A 14,885-nucleotide genomic window follows, 5' to 3' on the forward strand; every position below is an offset into this window, starting at 1 on the left:
GAGGCATCGTGACCTCATGTTGGCGTGGATGCTTTGTCGCGATGATGCTCACGATGATGACCCGTCAGCGATCTTTGACGCCACCAGTAGGATCGCATCATCATCATGGGGTGCTTGGTGCAGGTTGGTGAGTAATGTTGTGGGCGGATGATGGCTTGTAAGTCATTCTAGGGAGGACTTGTAACAAAGGTAAGGTTCAGGTAATTCAGGTACCCTTGCCTGACCTTACCTTACGGTAACAGAGAGACAGTTCCTAGCCACTGCAAGGCGGGACGGACCTCAGTATTATTATTCGTTGGTCAGGTAAATAACCTGCCTTCTCTTCAGGTAGCTAGCTATATACCTAGCGATCTTACATCATCTGCCTTGCATAGGTACTTATAGTACACAGTAGGTAGGTCGGGTCCCCCCCCCAGGTAACGTACCCGACGGAAATCCTTACACAGCCCCGGTACCTAAGATACCTTTGGTACTTAGGTACAGGTAGGTGGTAGCTTACCTTACCGTACATCCATTGCAGTAGGATGCCCTGCGGAAAGTGGGTCCCCATAGCAACCCACGCTACGCTACGTTGAGTTGCCGTAGCGGGGTTGGGGTTGGGGTTGGGGGGGGGCCTGGAGGTTCCAGTTCTCCGGCTGTCAACTCTCGCCGGCCGGCCAAACTGCCCCGCGATCCGGCTTCCTGAAGCTTTGCTTTTGCTCGCCTCTTGGCCTGACAACCCACCCGACACAGCATAGGAACCGTACCCTGCCCGCGCCATTTCGCCCTCCAAGAGGCGATTTGCAAGCTGGTCAACCCGTTGTAGACGCCTACAACATCCTACGCCATCGGGTTCGCTGAGCCTTCTCTTGGCTTGCTTTCTTGTTTTTTTCCTCTCTCCCCCAAGATGGACGACTTTGGCGGGCGCACCGACGACGACCTCTTTGCCGACGACATCGAACCCGTCGACGAGTCGGTTTCCTACGCCGTCGTGCCCACGCCCATCCCGGACCTCCCTCCGGCTCCGCCCGCGGAACCCCCCGCCGCACCGGCCGCCGCACCCCCCGTCGCATCACCCGCCGCCGCACCCCCTGCCGCCGCCCCGTCTCCTGCGCCGCGCGGAGGACTCGCCCAGTCGCGCCACGCCGCTGCCGGCCCGCGCCACGACAAGCCGAGCCGACCGGACAAGCCCCCGCGCCCCAAGAAGTCCAAGTCGGCCCCGGGTAGCGGCTCCCAACCCTCGACGCCCGAACCCAGCGCCGCCTCGGGCACCCAGTCCGCTCCCCCGGCCGCCTCGGCCCCCGCGTCGACCGGTCCGAGCAGCACCGGCGGTGCCAGCCATCACAGCAGCAACAACAGCTCCAAGCCCGCGACCCCGCCTTCTTCCTCTTCCGCCGCCGCCGCCGCGCCAGGGACGGCCGCGAGCAGCGCCGCGACGGCGTCCGCGACCTCGTCGTCGCGCATCAGCTCGGGGGCCAACCCGCGGCAAAAGCTGACCGAGGCGGAGCTCGAGGCGCGCATGGCGCGGATGCGGCTCATCAACGCCGAAAAGACGCGGCGGTTCGAGCAGGCGCGGCGCGACGAGTCGGAGCACGCGGCGGCGCTGGCGCGCGGGGAGGAAGAGGCGCGCCGGCGGCGGGCCGAGGAGGCGGCCCGCCGCAAGGCCGACCAGGAGGCGCGGCGCAGGATGGACGAGGAGCGCGAGAAGAACCGCGAGCGCAAGCTGCGGGCCATGGCGGCCAAGGAGGGCGGGTGGGACGCGGGCAAGGCCGAGGCCGGGTTCGCCGACGGCGACGGCGACGGCGACGGCGGCCGCCGCGCGTTCCGGAGCGCGCACGGCGGCGTCCGCGGCGCCCAGCAGGGGATCGGGGCCAGCCGGTTCGCCGAGCCGTCGGGGGACGCGGCGGATCCGGGAGGGGAGATGGACGGGTTCGGGCTGCGCGCGAGGGGCGCGCGGGGCGCGCGGGGAGGCTGGAGGGGACGGGGAGGGGCGAGGGGCGGCGGCGGCGGCGGCGGCGGCGGCGGGAGGTTGTTTGGCGAAGGCGAAGGCGAGGAGCGCGGACCGCCGGCGGGAGGCCAAGAGCGCCGGCAGCCGCTGCCCAAGGCGCCCGATGTCAAGAAGGAGGACGAGTTCCCGGCGCTGCCGTCGTCGGCCGCCGCGCCGCCCAACAAGAAGCCCGAGTGGGTGGCCAAGCCCGCGGCCGCCATGGAGCCCCTGCCGGACGTGGCGCCCGTGGGGAAGTGGGACGAGGAGGTGGCGGATTCGCTCGCGGCGGAGCAACAGGCGTCGTCGACCTAAGGGCGGCGAGGACGAGAGGTGATCATCCTCAGCCAGGGAAAAAAAGCTCGAGACACCAAAGAGTTGAAACCGTGGGACGCAGCCATGGAGCGACCATGCGTGGAGACGATGGGTGTTGCAAGACGGCACGAAACCAAAACCACAAGATACCAAAACATGGCAGCTTTCAAATCATTAGGTACAAAAGAAGGAAGATCGGTAGAAGGATATCGAGATAGGAGACATGAGACACATGCATCGAAGCGCACTCTGAAGGATCCCCGCAAGGTCAAAAAAAGACTAAAAAACACCCAAAACCATCTTCTCCGTTCCCGAGCCGAGCGAACCTCTTGTCTCCCGAGTCGTCGTAACCCCAACGCCCAACGCCTTGCCGTTCATCATGCAGCCTTGTCCCTCCGAGACGCGCGGCCGGCCCGTCGCTACCAACCTCTCCTCGGACCCCTCGGGCGGAACCCGCCGCTCCTCGAGCCCCTGCCGCCCTTCCATCCGTCGCCGTAGCCGCCTCCCGGCGGGCCGCCGCCCATCATGTCGTCGTCGGCGCCGACGGGCGGCATCGGGGGCCGGGCCCTGCCGCGCATCTCCTTGGGGAAGGCCTCGTAGGCCTTGCGCATCTGGGCGAAGCCCAGGTGCATCTTGCCAAAGAAGTGGTCGGCCAGGCGGCGGTCGTTGTCGAGGCGGCTGAGGTAGGCGCCGCAGACGTCGCAGACCTGGAGCTTCTGGTGGCCCGAGGGGCCCGACGTCTCGGACAGGGCCTTGAGCTCGCGCTCGCGGTCGGCCTTGGCGGCCTGGGCCTGGCGCACCTTGTAGTACTCGTCGTAGGCGCGCAGCACGTCGCCCGTCTCGGCGAGGATCTCGACCTCGAGCAGGCCGTTGGCGACGGTGGCGCCCAGGTCCGAGATGGCCTTGAGCAGGGCGTTGGTCTGGCGCACCTCGTCGGGGGTCTTTTCGAGGCGGCGCTGGAGCGTCTCGATGTTGCGGTTGCAGGCCTCGATGCGCGTCTGCAGGTCGCGCATGTAGTCGTACTCGAAGCCGAGCTTCTTCCTTTCGGCCTCGGGCAGGCCTTCGTACTCGGCCTTGAGGGCCTCGGAGTGGACCCGCGGGCACACGCCCAGGTCGGCCTTGGTGTTGGTGAAGAGGTCGTGGGGGCAGGTTCCGGCGACGAAGGACCGGCAGACCTTGGGGTCGGTGAGGGGCAGCTGGGCGGCGCGGGACGTCATGCCGCCGCCCATGAGCTGTTCTGTGGGAATCCGCGAGGTGAGTTGCGATGCGCGCAAGACGTTGGGGAGAGGCGGCGGAGAAACAAACCTAGGAGTTTTCGTTGTTCGGCCGCCATGGTATTGCGATGTGGGACGAGGGCTAGCGAGAAACGATGGGGGTGCCGAGGTGAAAGGAGCAAAGGCGACGAGACGCGGTGGATGGGTTGGATGGATGTTGGATGGTGGGTGGATGTGGAATCTTGGGAGCACATGGAAGAGAGAAAAGGGAACGGAACGCAAGGCTGCCAAGGCTGCCAAGGCTGCCGCGGCTGTTTGCCAGCTGCAAGGCTGAAGCGGGTCCAGCCCGGCCCCGGCCCGACCCTCCACCAATCAACCCTTGACACCGGGCCCCGGCACAGTGCAGCACAGTGTTCCATGCCAAGGCGTTCCTCTCCGTGAGCCCATGGGATCCCAGCTTTCGCTTCGCACGCACTGTTACCCACACTGTCTTGGCAAAGGCCCGGTAGTACCCAAAGGGAAATTGTGGACCAGGGCCCTCATCATCATCATCATCCATCACCATCACCATCGTCACCACGGCTTAGCTATTCACCAACCATTTTCTGCTGTGCTTCGTACCATCCTCTCCTTTTGTCTTCGTCTCCCAAGATCCCTCTCCAATTCCCCGTTCCTCCCATCTTGGCCCTCGCCGTCGCATGCGCCCCATGGCCAGCCCGCGGTGACGGAGCAAGATGCGCCAACTCTTCTTTTCTCTCCTTTTCTGTTTCTTCTCCTCCTTCGCCGCGGCCGCCGACTACCACGAGCAGCTCAACCTCCGCCCCCTCCCCCAGTCCGCCCTCCTCGCCAGCTTCAACTTCCGCTCCAACATCTCCGTCTCCGACTTTGACAAGGGAAACTTTCGCTTCTTCCCCCGCTCCCTCGGCCAGATCCTGCAGCATGCCAGCACCCGCGAGCTGCACCTGAGGTTCACCCTCGGCCGCTGGGATGCCGAATCCTGGGGCGCCAGGCCTTGGAACGGCGCCCGCGAGGGCGGCACCGGCGTCGAGCTCTGGGCCTGGCTCGAGGCCGCCTCCCACCAAGAGTACGGTCTCCTTCCTCTTCCTCTTCTTCTTGGCGCGTCGTGTCGTGCATGGATCTCTCCTCCGCGCTAACCTGGGTGGTGGTGGTGGTGGTGGTGACAACGCAGGGCCGACCACAAGTGGCTGATGCTGACCAACGCCCTCTCGGGCCTCTTCTGCGCCTCGCTCAACTTCATCGACAGCACCCGCACCACCCGCCCCGTCATGTCGTTCCGCCCCGAAGGCGACCACCCCTCCCTCGCCAACACGCAGCTCCTCCACGGCACCCTGCCGCACGAGGTGGTCTGCACCGAGAACCTGACGCCCTTCCTCAAGCTGCTGCCCTGCAAGGGCAAGGCCGGCATCGCGTCCCTGCTCGACGGCCACAAGCTGTTCGACGCGTCGTGGCAGAGCATGGCCATCGACATGCGCCCGCTCTGCCGCCGCCGTAACGACTGCGTGTTGCAAATCGAGCAGACCATCGATATGGTGCTCGACATTGACCGGTCCAAGCGGCCGAGACGTACGCCAAGGAACCCTCGGATCCTCGCTGCTCGTCCTTGCTGACCATGCCTCCCTCCTCCCTTGTAGACAACCCCATCCCGCGACCCCCGCCGGCCGACCAGCTCCCGTGCGACACGTCGAAACCCTACCACGCTCGCGACACGTGCTTCCCGCTGGATCACACCAAGAACCAGGACTGGGCCCTGTCGCAGATCTTTGGCCGCCCCATGAAGGGCACCTGCCCCTTGACGGACCCCCAGGTGTCTCCCGTCTGCATCCAGATCCCGCACTCGCGCCCCGTCTACGCCTCGGAGGGCGCCCGGGAGAAAAAGAACCCCGACCGCATCTCGCGCTGCTTCTTCCCGCCGGACCCGTCGGCCGACTTTGACCTGTCCCTCCCGGCCCCCGCCGACCCCAGCGACCCGGAGATCCTCGGCCCCGGCACCCCGCTGCTCTACGCCGAGCGCAGCTTCACCGGCTACGGCCAGGAGCGCGGCGGAATCCAGACCATCCTCCGCAACCCCAGCCCCCACAAGGAGGTCGAGTTCATCTACATGGAGACCCTCCCCTGGTTCATGCGCATCTACCTGCACACCATGGAGGCCCGCGTCGCCGGCCAGCCGGCGCCCGACAAGTCCCTCGTTCGCGAGGTCTACTACCGCCCCGCCGTCGACCGCGCCCGCGGCACCCAGCTCGAGGTCCGCATGCGCGTGCCCCCGGCGTCCACGGTGCTGCTCACCTACGACTTTGAAAAGTCCATCCTGAGGTACACCGAGTACCCGCCCGACGCGAACCGCGGCTTCGACGTGCCGGCCGCCGTCATCACCATCCTCGACGCGTCCCAGGGCGGCAAGGAGCCGAGCCCAAGGCGGCCCGCCGCCTACACGCTGCGCACCACGTCGCTGCTGTGCAGCCTGCCGACCCCCGACTTTAGCATGCCTTACAACGTCATCATCTTCACGTCGACGGCCATCGCCCTGGCGTTTGGCGGCATCTTCAACATGCTCGTGCGCCGCATGGTGGCGGCGGACGAGGGCCCGGAGCCGGGGTTGAAGGTGCTCGTCGGCAAGCTGAAGAAGAGGTTAGGAGCGTTAACGGGGAGGAGGTGAGAGGGACGAGCTGGCGTACTTGTACTTGTAGGGTTCCTTTTCTAGGTGTCTTTTTTCCGGTTGTCCCACGTACCCTTGAAAGCGTCATGGGGCCTTGTGCTGTGCGTGCTGCGTGCTGTGCCTTGTTCCGTTCCCAGGTTCCGCTGGAGGGGTGGCGTGGCGTGTAAAGACGGTCCAGAGAAACCCTGGGACGTCGTCTTCTGACTCGGTCACGATCCCATGATGGATCAGGAGATGGTGGATCGTTTCTTCTTGGAAGACTCGAGGTGCCTCGGTTTGCCACCCACTTTGATTCACGATGAATCATCTGCAACCATTGGCATCCCCGCCCGCCACAACTAGCTACGCACTACTATAACTAGCTAGAAGGCTTGGCATGGCGCCTTGTGGAACCACACCAACGTTGAGATGACGGGCAGTACGTTTAGAGTATTAGACGGAGCCCCCGAGAAGCAGAAGAAAAGGTCTTGAGATCCTCTTGGTTCTTTGCTCACAATACCCGGTTTCTGGGCTTTAGTTCCAGCTTGACCGTCTTTCCTGCATAAAGCATCCTGTCTTGCAGCGTCGCCTACCCAGGGAGTGTAAGACAACACAGCACCCGACAGACGTGCATCATGGGAGACGTACCCGACACCAGCCCTGACGCCGGCGCCACCACGGCCCCCTCGGTGCCCCTCGAGGCCTCCAAAGCAGCTCTGCTGGAATGCCGGCTGTGCAACCTCCGGTTTTCCACCCACCGAGAGAAGCGCCAGCATGCAAAGAGCGATTGGCAGTAGGCCGCGTCCACAAGCCACCGTCTATTCGCCAGGACGATCAGAGGGCGGGCTAACTTTGGCTGCAGCGTGTACAAGATCCGTTGCCGGGTCGCCGAGCCGGGGACCAGCATCCCTCCGCCAGCGCAGAGCGAGCCCAGGAGGAGGCCGGCCTCGAAGGGACACGGCTCCGGCAGAGGCACCCCTGAGCCATCCAACCCGGCATCGTCTCCGATCGTCAAGGAAGGCGAGGACGAAGACGAGGACGAAAACGAGGACGAGAACGAAAGCGAGAACGAAGATGGATCTCTTTCCAGCTCCGCCTCGGACGCCGACAGCGACGCCGATCCGTCGGGCAGCGACGCGGCCGAGTTCGTCCCCGAGGTCTGCCTCTTTTGCAGCCACGCGTCCGGCAGCCTCGACGAGAACCTCGCGCACATGCGCCGGGCCCACGGCTTCCTCGTGCCCTTACGCCCCGCCCTCGCCGTCGACCTGCCCACCCTGCTCTGGTTCCTGCACATGGTCATCTTCAGCTACCGCGAGTGCGTCTGCTGCGGCACGCGCCGCCGCACGCCCGCGGCGGTCCAGCAGCACATGGCGTCGACGGGCCACTGCCGCTTCGACGTCTCGGACGAGACGCGCGCGCTGTACGACCCGCGCCGGCTCGCCGAGCTCGCGCGGCAGCAGGCGGTCGCGCGGCCGGACGAGGCCGCGCTGCGGCTGCCGTCGGGCAGGGTCCTCCTCTCGCGCCGTCCCGAGGGGGCGGGCGAGGGCGCCGCGAGGACAAGGGAGAGGCGGCGGCTGGCCGGCCCGTCGGCGTCGTCGGGGAACGGGGGGTCTTGGTCGCTGGGAACCGCCGCCGCCGCCGCCGACGACGACGATAGCCACCCCGGCGACGGCGACGGCGGCGGCGGCGGGGGCGGCATGGGCGCGGAGGAAGAGGAGTCGTCGTCGTCGCCGCTGTCCGAGGCCCCGGGTGGCTCTCGAGCCCTGACCAAGCAGGACCGACGCGCGCAGGCGCTCGTGGCGCAGCTCGCGACGCTCCGCTTGAGCGACCAGACGGCCTTGGTCCGCCTGTCCGCGCCGGAACAGCGCGCGGTGCTGGCGGCGCGCAAGCGGGAGGCGGACAAGGCGAGGCGGGCGGAGCGGAGGCAGAGGAGGAGGCTGGACGACGTCGGGAACAAGACGGCGGTGCACACAAAGTATTATAAGCAGGAGGTTCCTGTGTACATGGGAGGGTGAGGCGCTGCTCGCCGGCGTGGAAGCCTTTGCGGCATACCCGCTGTAATACACTAGGAAATGGGAGATTTTGTTTCTGTAATTATTAGTGCGTACGAATAACCATCGCCTCGTCATGGATGATTGATGGTATTAGTCCCTGTTTATCACGTGGGCGTGAGAGATGATGCATCCGCCTCGTTCCATCACGATTCTTCCCCCTCCCCGTCCCGAACAGCCAGGTGCGTGAATTATGAAGGCCCTTCTATTGAATAGCTCGATCTGTTAGGACCTCCGCCAGCAGACGCCCACCGCTGTGCTAACACACCCCCTCGCTTGTCGGCTCTCTTTACCTCGCCAACAACATCCATCGGGCTCGCTTCTCCTTGAACCGTCCCGTGGCCCGCGTGTTCATCCCAGCACTCCTACCCGTACTTGCTGAGCAAGAGACCGCAAAGCAGCTCATGTCGAGGAGGGAAACCGGGCGTGCCGTTGCTGACCGCTTCGTGGCATCTACCGGTACCGCGTCGGGTCCGCCAAGTCGGGATGGGTTGAATAATGGCGTCGACGCGCCGACGTTCCGCTATTGCTCGTCACCTGTCCCCAAAGCTGAAGAAGCCCTCCGACCCCCGGCCGACTCCAAATCAGGCTCTGGGTCGAAAGGAACGGAACCCTACCCATGATGCCGCAGAATAAGAAGAGAAAGGGGGCAGCACAACACGAGGAAATACAAAGGGAGAGAGAAGGACGATTGAGGGGAAACCCGGGGGTAAGCTGATGGGTCCCTCGCGTGAAGGCATCGCAAAAGGAGACCGGCTCTGGTGGTCCCGAATAACGACCGGCGCCACAAGAAGAAGTGCGAGAGGAGTCCTCCGATGGACTCGAAGGATATTTTTGATATCTGTTGGAAAAAGCGGAGGAGATGGCAAGGACGCTTGGTTCCTTGTCTCAACAATGATGGGAGGGAAATCCTATGATGCCGACCAAGAGTCATAATTCAACAAACAAAAGCATTGAACCATGTCTTTTCTTTTTGTCATTCAAGTGGAAGCCTGAACCGAATGGAGTCTATCGTATCCCGTAATTTAGGGCATTTCTCTCAAGTACGGTAGTTGTCAGGCATGGCTAGCAAGGCATTCCCTAGTTCCTACGCCTGAGAGGCCACCGCCGCCACCTTGCCTCCCTCCGCCCCTGACATCAACAGCCCCTGGACCACCTCCAGGTCCTTGAGCGCCTCTCTCGGCGACAGACCCTTCTCCAGCACGCCCGTCTCTATCGCGCTCGCGAAGGCCGCCACCTCGTTGGCCACCCCCGTGCTGTAGACGAACCGCCTCGTCGCTTGCTCGCGGCCGCTCCCGTCCTTGCTCCTCGCCACCGTGCTCACCTCGTCCGGCGTCCAAAGCACCGCCCCGTTGGTCGTGACGAGCTCAACCTCGGTGCCGGCCTTGAACTCGGTGCCGAACGACATAGCCACGGTCCCCGCCACGCCTCGGCGCGTGACCGCCACGGCGTGCACCGTGTCGACGGGCAGCAGCCGCTGCTCGAGCAGGGCCGAGAAGCCGGCGACCTGGGCGATCTCCTCGCCCACGGCGTTGAGGAGCAGCCGCAGGGCCGCGACGAAGTGCACGCCGCCGTCGAGGAGGAATCCGCCCTGGTAGTCGGGGATTTTGCGCCCTGAAAACATTATCTCTTGTCAGCAATACATTCTCTCTCTCTCTCTCTCTCTTTCTTTCTCTCTCTCTCTCTCTCTCTTTCTTTCTCTCTCTCTCTCTCTCTCTCTTCTCTCCCTGACAGGCAGGACAAGCAGGACAAGCCATCTGCTGCTGCTGCTGCTGCTGTTGCTGCTGCTCCAAGGGGAGAGGGTGCGGTGCTCAACAAGACTCACACTCGGTGGCAAAGTACTTGTTCCCCTCGGCCACGAACCCGTACCGCATCAGCCGAAACGCCACGAGCCGGCCCCCAATCTCCCGCGCCCTCTGCGCCGCGTACCTCGCCGAGTCCATGAAGCGATAGTTCTCGGCAACCCCCCACAAGGGCCGCCCCCCCGACGGCGGCAGCGATGGCGACGGCGACGGCGACGGCAGAGGAAGGAGGGCCTCGTACCGCTCGACAAGCCTCTTCCCCTCGGCCGCGTCCCCGGCCACGGGCTTCTCCGAGAGCACGTGCTTGCCCGCGCGCAGGGCCCGCTCGACGACGCGCGGCTGGTGCGCGATGGGCAGGGCGACGATCACGGCGGCGATGTCGGCCCGCCGGAGCAGCGCGTCCAGCGACGCGTCGGCCGCGGAGCCGGCGGCGGAGGTGGCAGCGACGGTGTCGCCGGTGGCGTCGACGTCGTCGACGTCGACGTCATAGTAGACGTCCACGCCGGCGGGATCGCGAGCGAGCGCGGCGAGCGCGGCGGCCGCGTGGCGCCTGCGGGAGTAGATGGCCTTGAGGGCGAGTTTCGGAGTTGCTTGGATGGCGGGGAGGTGTTCTATTGGGCGGTTAGACCGTACGGACGGTTCAAAGAGAGAGGAAGGGAGGGGGGGTGTAGGTGTGGCTGTGGGTGATTGCGTTGCCTCATGGGCTGCCAGGGTGGTTGGTGGTGGTGGTGGTGGTGGTGGTGGTGGTGGTGGACAATACAGAGACAGCGGCTCGCGTTTCTCTCTCTCACACACACACATACGTTCACGGGCAAAGATCCCCGCCCCGAGGAGGGCGACGCCGGCCATATCGAGATGATGTTGAACAGGCCTCCTGGAAGCTCCGACCCGCAGGTTTGGTACTGTGCGATGTGGCTTGCTGAGTGCGTCGTCTCGGGTCGTTTCGGGGGTGCGGTTGAGAGGAGGGACCCCGTTCGTGGAACGAGGCTTGACGGGTTTGTTTGACCGATCTGGTAATGGCTCAGCTATTCGGTCGTCCCATGGCAAGACTTCATCATTAAAGCCTGCAGCCGAAGAGCTTCTTGGGATCGGGCCGTTGGCATCGGGTACGCATCCGGCAGAGGCTCACCTATTCCGTCGTCCCACGCTAAGACTTCATTAAAGTCTGCAGCGGATGAGGGCTCATGCACAATCGGGCCGTTGGCACAGCCACAGTGGGACCTACTAAAGACTACTGCGTACACAGTACTACACAGTAAAGAGAGAGAGAGAGGAGGGGGGGGGGGGGGGGGGAGGAGGGGGGCCGTACCCGATGAGCTCTGGATCGAGATCGGCGAGATCTGTGGAGATGGTGGGTCGATCGCCAATGAGGTAAGCCACCCAACTTCACGGCTGAGAGAGATGACGGCGGCTTGACTGGCCTGAAGGCGCCTCGAGGCGCTACAAGGCGCTCCAAGGCGTCCTAAAGGGGGGGGGGGCATCGGCTGCATCATTTCCTCCCGGCCGTTTCTTCTGGAAGCACCATTTACTATACGAGCAGTACAACCAATGGTCCATACAAGCCACGATGGCTAGCTAGGCTTATGCAAGTAGTACGCTGTCCACGAGATGATCCTTACCGGAACCCCCCCCCCCGCCCCCCCTGGGAATGCAGCATCCTTTTTGACATTCTCCTCCACCAAGCAGTCGCCTCCTGCGAGGCTGAAGCCACCACGGTAGGATGATAGCCGCCGGTAGCCGTGCCAGAAATGCGCACACACGCCTCGGCTTGGCTCATGACCGGCTGCTCACCCGGCACGCCAACCGGTCGGAAGCGGCCGGATGCTCACACGGGGTCTTGCAACCCAAAAACACGTCGGGAGAAGGGAACTTGGGTGGGAAGCTGTCGTGCACGCAACTCCACTTCGAGATCCGTGATGGTGGCACATGGTAATAATTCATTCCTGAATACGAGCCACCGCCGTGATTCCCGGGGCGAGGAGAACGCGCAGGGGAAAAGGCCAAGGGAGACCAAGGGCGCTCCCATGCCTCTCTATTACCGCCCTTTGTCGGTCTCATCTCACCACCATGCCATCTCCGCCCGTGGTTGCTCCAACACGGGCATGCACGTCGCAATTGTTAGCTCCATCCCTTGGGGGGATCGTACACACGTCAGAACCTCGCCGGGGAAGGAAGATGATGTTAGGATCGGCCATCTCCACCGCGACCATTCGCGCCGAGAACGGCCGCGCCGTCGTTTCAAGAACCCATCCATCCGATCGGATGCCGTGCTGGGTGGTGGAGAACACGGCTCTATTCGCAGTCCCGCGCGCTGCTCGCAGGCCGAAGTGCAACTTGATTATGCCGGAACGGGAATGGTCTCTGTGTTTCATTCTGTACCTACGGTGCATCTTGCTCCTTTTTTGGGGGGAACGATTGCTCCACGGAATTATGCACAACGCATCTCAATGCCCACCGAGGTAGCTTTGGTTGAGAGCCGCCGAGGAGAGACCCGCTTTGATTTTTTCCCGGGAGTGAGCGGGATGACGGAGAGAAAGCTACACGTATTACCACGAGATGGCATGGACCGGCGCGGTTCCAAAAGCGTTCATCAACCGGCACATGGCGTGCGGGGATGGTTCTACGGATTTTGTTTCTTTTGGATTTGGGGGAGGATGAGGAACTGTGGGGGGAGGGGGAAGGGTGAGTCATGCCATTAATTAATGATCGTATTCACCGTGAGACAGGTGGGAGGTTGAAGGTGGTGATTTCGGTTATTTTGAGAGATCCGGCGGGTAGTGGATTTCAAACAAAAATGCGGAGGGATCGTTAGAGCTGAGGACAGCTTGAGGATGGGAGGAGGAGGAGGAGGAGGAGGATGATGATGCTAATTACAGTCTCAGGGATCCCATACGTTCCCCGTCCGTCCCTAATCTCCCTCGCTATTACCCATGTCCTTACCTGGTCCCAGGATGCGGGTGGTTGAGCCATGGTTGATGATTCTCGTCATCGCCATTCTCTCTACGATAATTAATCACCGGGTACACAGTGTTTTGCTGTCCGAGGATGAAAGGCGCATGCCACGGCACGCTCGGCGCAGCCTCTTGGAGAGGACTGGGTACGGGAACCGAGCTCTACGTATTTCCATGTCCAATTGGCCACGTTCAGGGTCCCCAGGACGTTGATCCCGAGAGCGTTCGGACATTTCTGGACGTGCATGAAGCGATGATGGGTTGCACAAGGGCAGATCCGTTGGCCTGGAGGGGGTGAGTCGCGAAATGATAGCTGGATGGTGAGATGGTGAACGGCAACGGTGACAGTTTCAAGGTGCGTCAAGCTGCTTGGATCCGATCCGGCAGAGGGAACCGCCTAGACACCTACTGTAGTACACAGTGCACTGCCGTGGAGAGGAGCATGCCCGGGCCAGAAAAGGAGCATCCAAACAAACAAACCATTCCTGCGTGGTCCGGTTGCCTGGGTTTCCACGCTTCGAGTTCAACGCTTACTATAGTGTTTGTAAGCATCTCGGGCACAAACCCATGATGTGATTTCCACACAACCTGGAAAACCGAAAAAAAAAAAAAAAAAAGAAAACCATACGCTCGACAGCGCTCCCCGTGAGCTGGTGTTCAACAATGCCACCTGATCAAAAGCTGTGCGAAGAGATAGAGGGAAAAAACAAGAACTCTGCAGCCACACATCCAGGGTTGTGCTCTGCACTGCATTGTGAATTCAACGCACCTTTCAGGTGAGCGTGGGGTGCCGGTACCGGTGGCGTCCAGGTACCAGTGGCGTGTCGATTCATGTGGTGTGTCGATACCGGGCGGAATAGGAGCAGGACGAACGAACGGGATCGACATGGCGTTTCGCCCGACAAGGATGGGCATCAAGCCACACGTCTTCTCGATCGCAAAGGAAAAAAAACAAAAACGTGGCAAAGAAACGAACAAGAGAGCAGAAGCATGCTGCATTTCGTGCAACTTCGAACAAGCACAGCCCACGGCACGGAAACCAAATGACCACAGCGTCCCGGCTACCGGGGCACCTTGAAGGCAATCTCCACAGCTACGGTACGCCGTAGAGACCCGAGCTCTACCCAGCCCGCTAGGACTATTAGTTATCCGTCTTATTTCTGAGAGCCTATTGGACTGTGGGATCTCTCGTTACCTATCCACACGGCCCACGGCCCAGCACTCATTCATAGGGAACGGTTGGCTTTGACGACCGAAGCAACTTGCACTCGTGATAGCGTCTTGTTTTGACCGCTTGGGGGACCTACCTGGGGAAGGTCGACCAATCTGCCTGGGCGGCTTGTTCATTGCGTGCGTGGGGGAGGCTTGCTTGGTGGCGACGCTGACGTGGACTGACAACCATGTCCACCATGACCACCGCGATAGCTAGGTAGGGACTTTTTTGTCGTTGCTCTGGAAGAGAGGTGGATCGAGTGGCTGCTGTCTGACAGGGTCAAAAGGGGGCAAGTACACGGAACCTTTACCCGGTTGGCTGGAGAAGCTACTCTAGGTTCGGTGATCCAACTTCTCTCGCCCCCCCCCCCCCCCCCTTTTCCCACCCCCCCTGGCACGGCTCCCAATGAAGTGAAGCCTCTCGGCCCCCGGTCACGGTTACGGGGTACGGTAGTACGCGGTATAGTATGTACGCACGTAGGTACATACTGTGAAGGAAGTTGGTTCCGCCGTCCAACGGGCGGCTACGCGTGTCGATCCCGCGGGCGCCAGAGCCACGGTTCGGCGTCGTGCATTGCCGTAGAAAGGAAACCTCGGGCCACGGGAGGGAGGGGAGGGAGAGGGAGAGGGGGGCAAATGCTCCATGGAGCCTGCGCCGCCGCCCGCGTCTGCCCATTCGCCCGGCTCGCCTTGGCCCGAAATGGCTGTCTGAGGTGGCCAGCAA

The 14,885-nt window shown here is 62.7% G+C and overlaps 5 protein-coding genes across 5 annotated transcripts; 3 read left to right on the forward strand and 2 right to left on the reverse strand.

Moving 5' to 3' along the window:
• Positions 1-886: 886 nt before the first annotated feature.
• Positions 887-2,278, forward strand: VTJ83DRAFT_7070 (uncharacterized protein; the record flags this gene model as incomplete). The annotated part of the gene is made up of 1 exon (XM_071013852.1): positions 887-2,278. The coding sequence occupies one exon, from the start codon at positions 887-889 to the stop codon at positions 2,276-2,278; it is 1,392 nt and encodes a 463-aa protein (XP_070863287.1).
• Positions 2,279-2,697: 419 nt separating this feature from the next.
• Positions 2,698-3,611, reverse strand: VTJ83DRAFT_7071 (uncharacterized protein; the record flags this gene model as incomplete). Its single annotated transcript, XM_071013853.1, has 2 exons — positions 2,698-3,515; positions 3,584-3,611. The coding sequence occupies 2 exons, from the start codon at positions 3,609-3,611 to the stop codon at positions 2,698-2,700; spliced, it is 846 nt and encodes a 281-aa protein (XP_070863288.1).
• A 615-nt stretch (positions 3,612-4,226) lies between these two features.
• On the forward strand, positions 4,227-6,166 carry VTJ83DRAFT_7072 (uncharacterized protein; the record flags this gene model as incomplete). The annotated part of the gene is made up of 3 exons (XM_071013854.1): positions 4,227-4,576; positions 4,682-5,076; positions 5,145-6,166. The coding sequence occupies 3 exons, from the start codon at positions 4,227-4,229 to the stop codon at positions 6,164-6,166; spliced, it is 1,767 nt and encodes a 588-aa protein (XP_070863289.1).
• Positions 6,167-6,780: 614 nt separating this feature from the next.
• Positions 6,781-8,160, forward strand: VTJ83DRAFT_7073 (uncharacterized protein; the record flags this gene model as incomplete). Its single annotated transcript, XM_071013855.1, has 2 exons — positions 6,781-6,938; positions 7,008-8,160. 2 exons carry the CDS (start codon positions 6,781-6,783, stop codon positions 8,158-8,160), a joined length of 1,311 nt encoding a protein of 436 aa, XP_070863290.1.
• Positions 8,161-9,283: 1,123 nt separating this feature from the next.
• VTJ83DRAFT_7074 (uncharacterized protein) lies at positions 9,284-10,847 on the reverse strand (the record flags this gene model as incomplete). Its single annotated transcript, XM_071013856.1, has 3 exons — positions 9,284-9,810; positions 10,022-10,609; positions 10,802-10,847. The coding sequence occupies 3 exons, from the start codon at positions 10,845-10,847 to the stop codon at positions 9,284-9,286; spliced, it is 1,161 nt and encodes a 386-aa protein (XP_070863291.1).
• Positions 10,848-14,885: the final 4,038 nt, after the last annotated feature.

The sequence above is a fragment of the Remersonia thermophila genome, chromosome 7, assembly GCF_042764415.1.
Source record: "Remersonia thermophila strain ATCC 22073 chromosome 7, whole genome shotgun sequence".
NCBI classification, from domain to species: domain Eukaryota; kingdom Fungi; phylum Ascomycota; class Sordariomycetes; order Sordariales; family Chaetomiaceae; genus Remersonia; species Remersonia thermophila.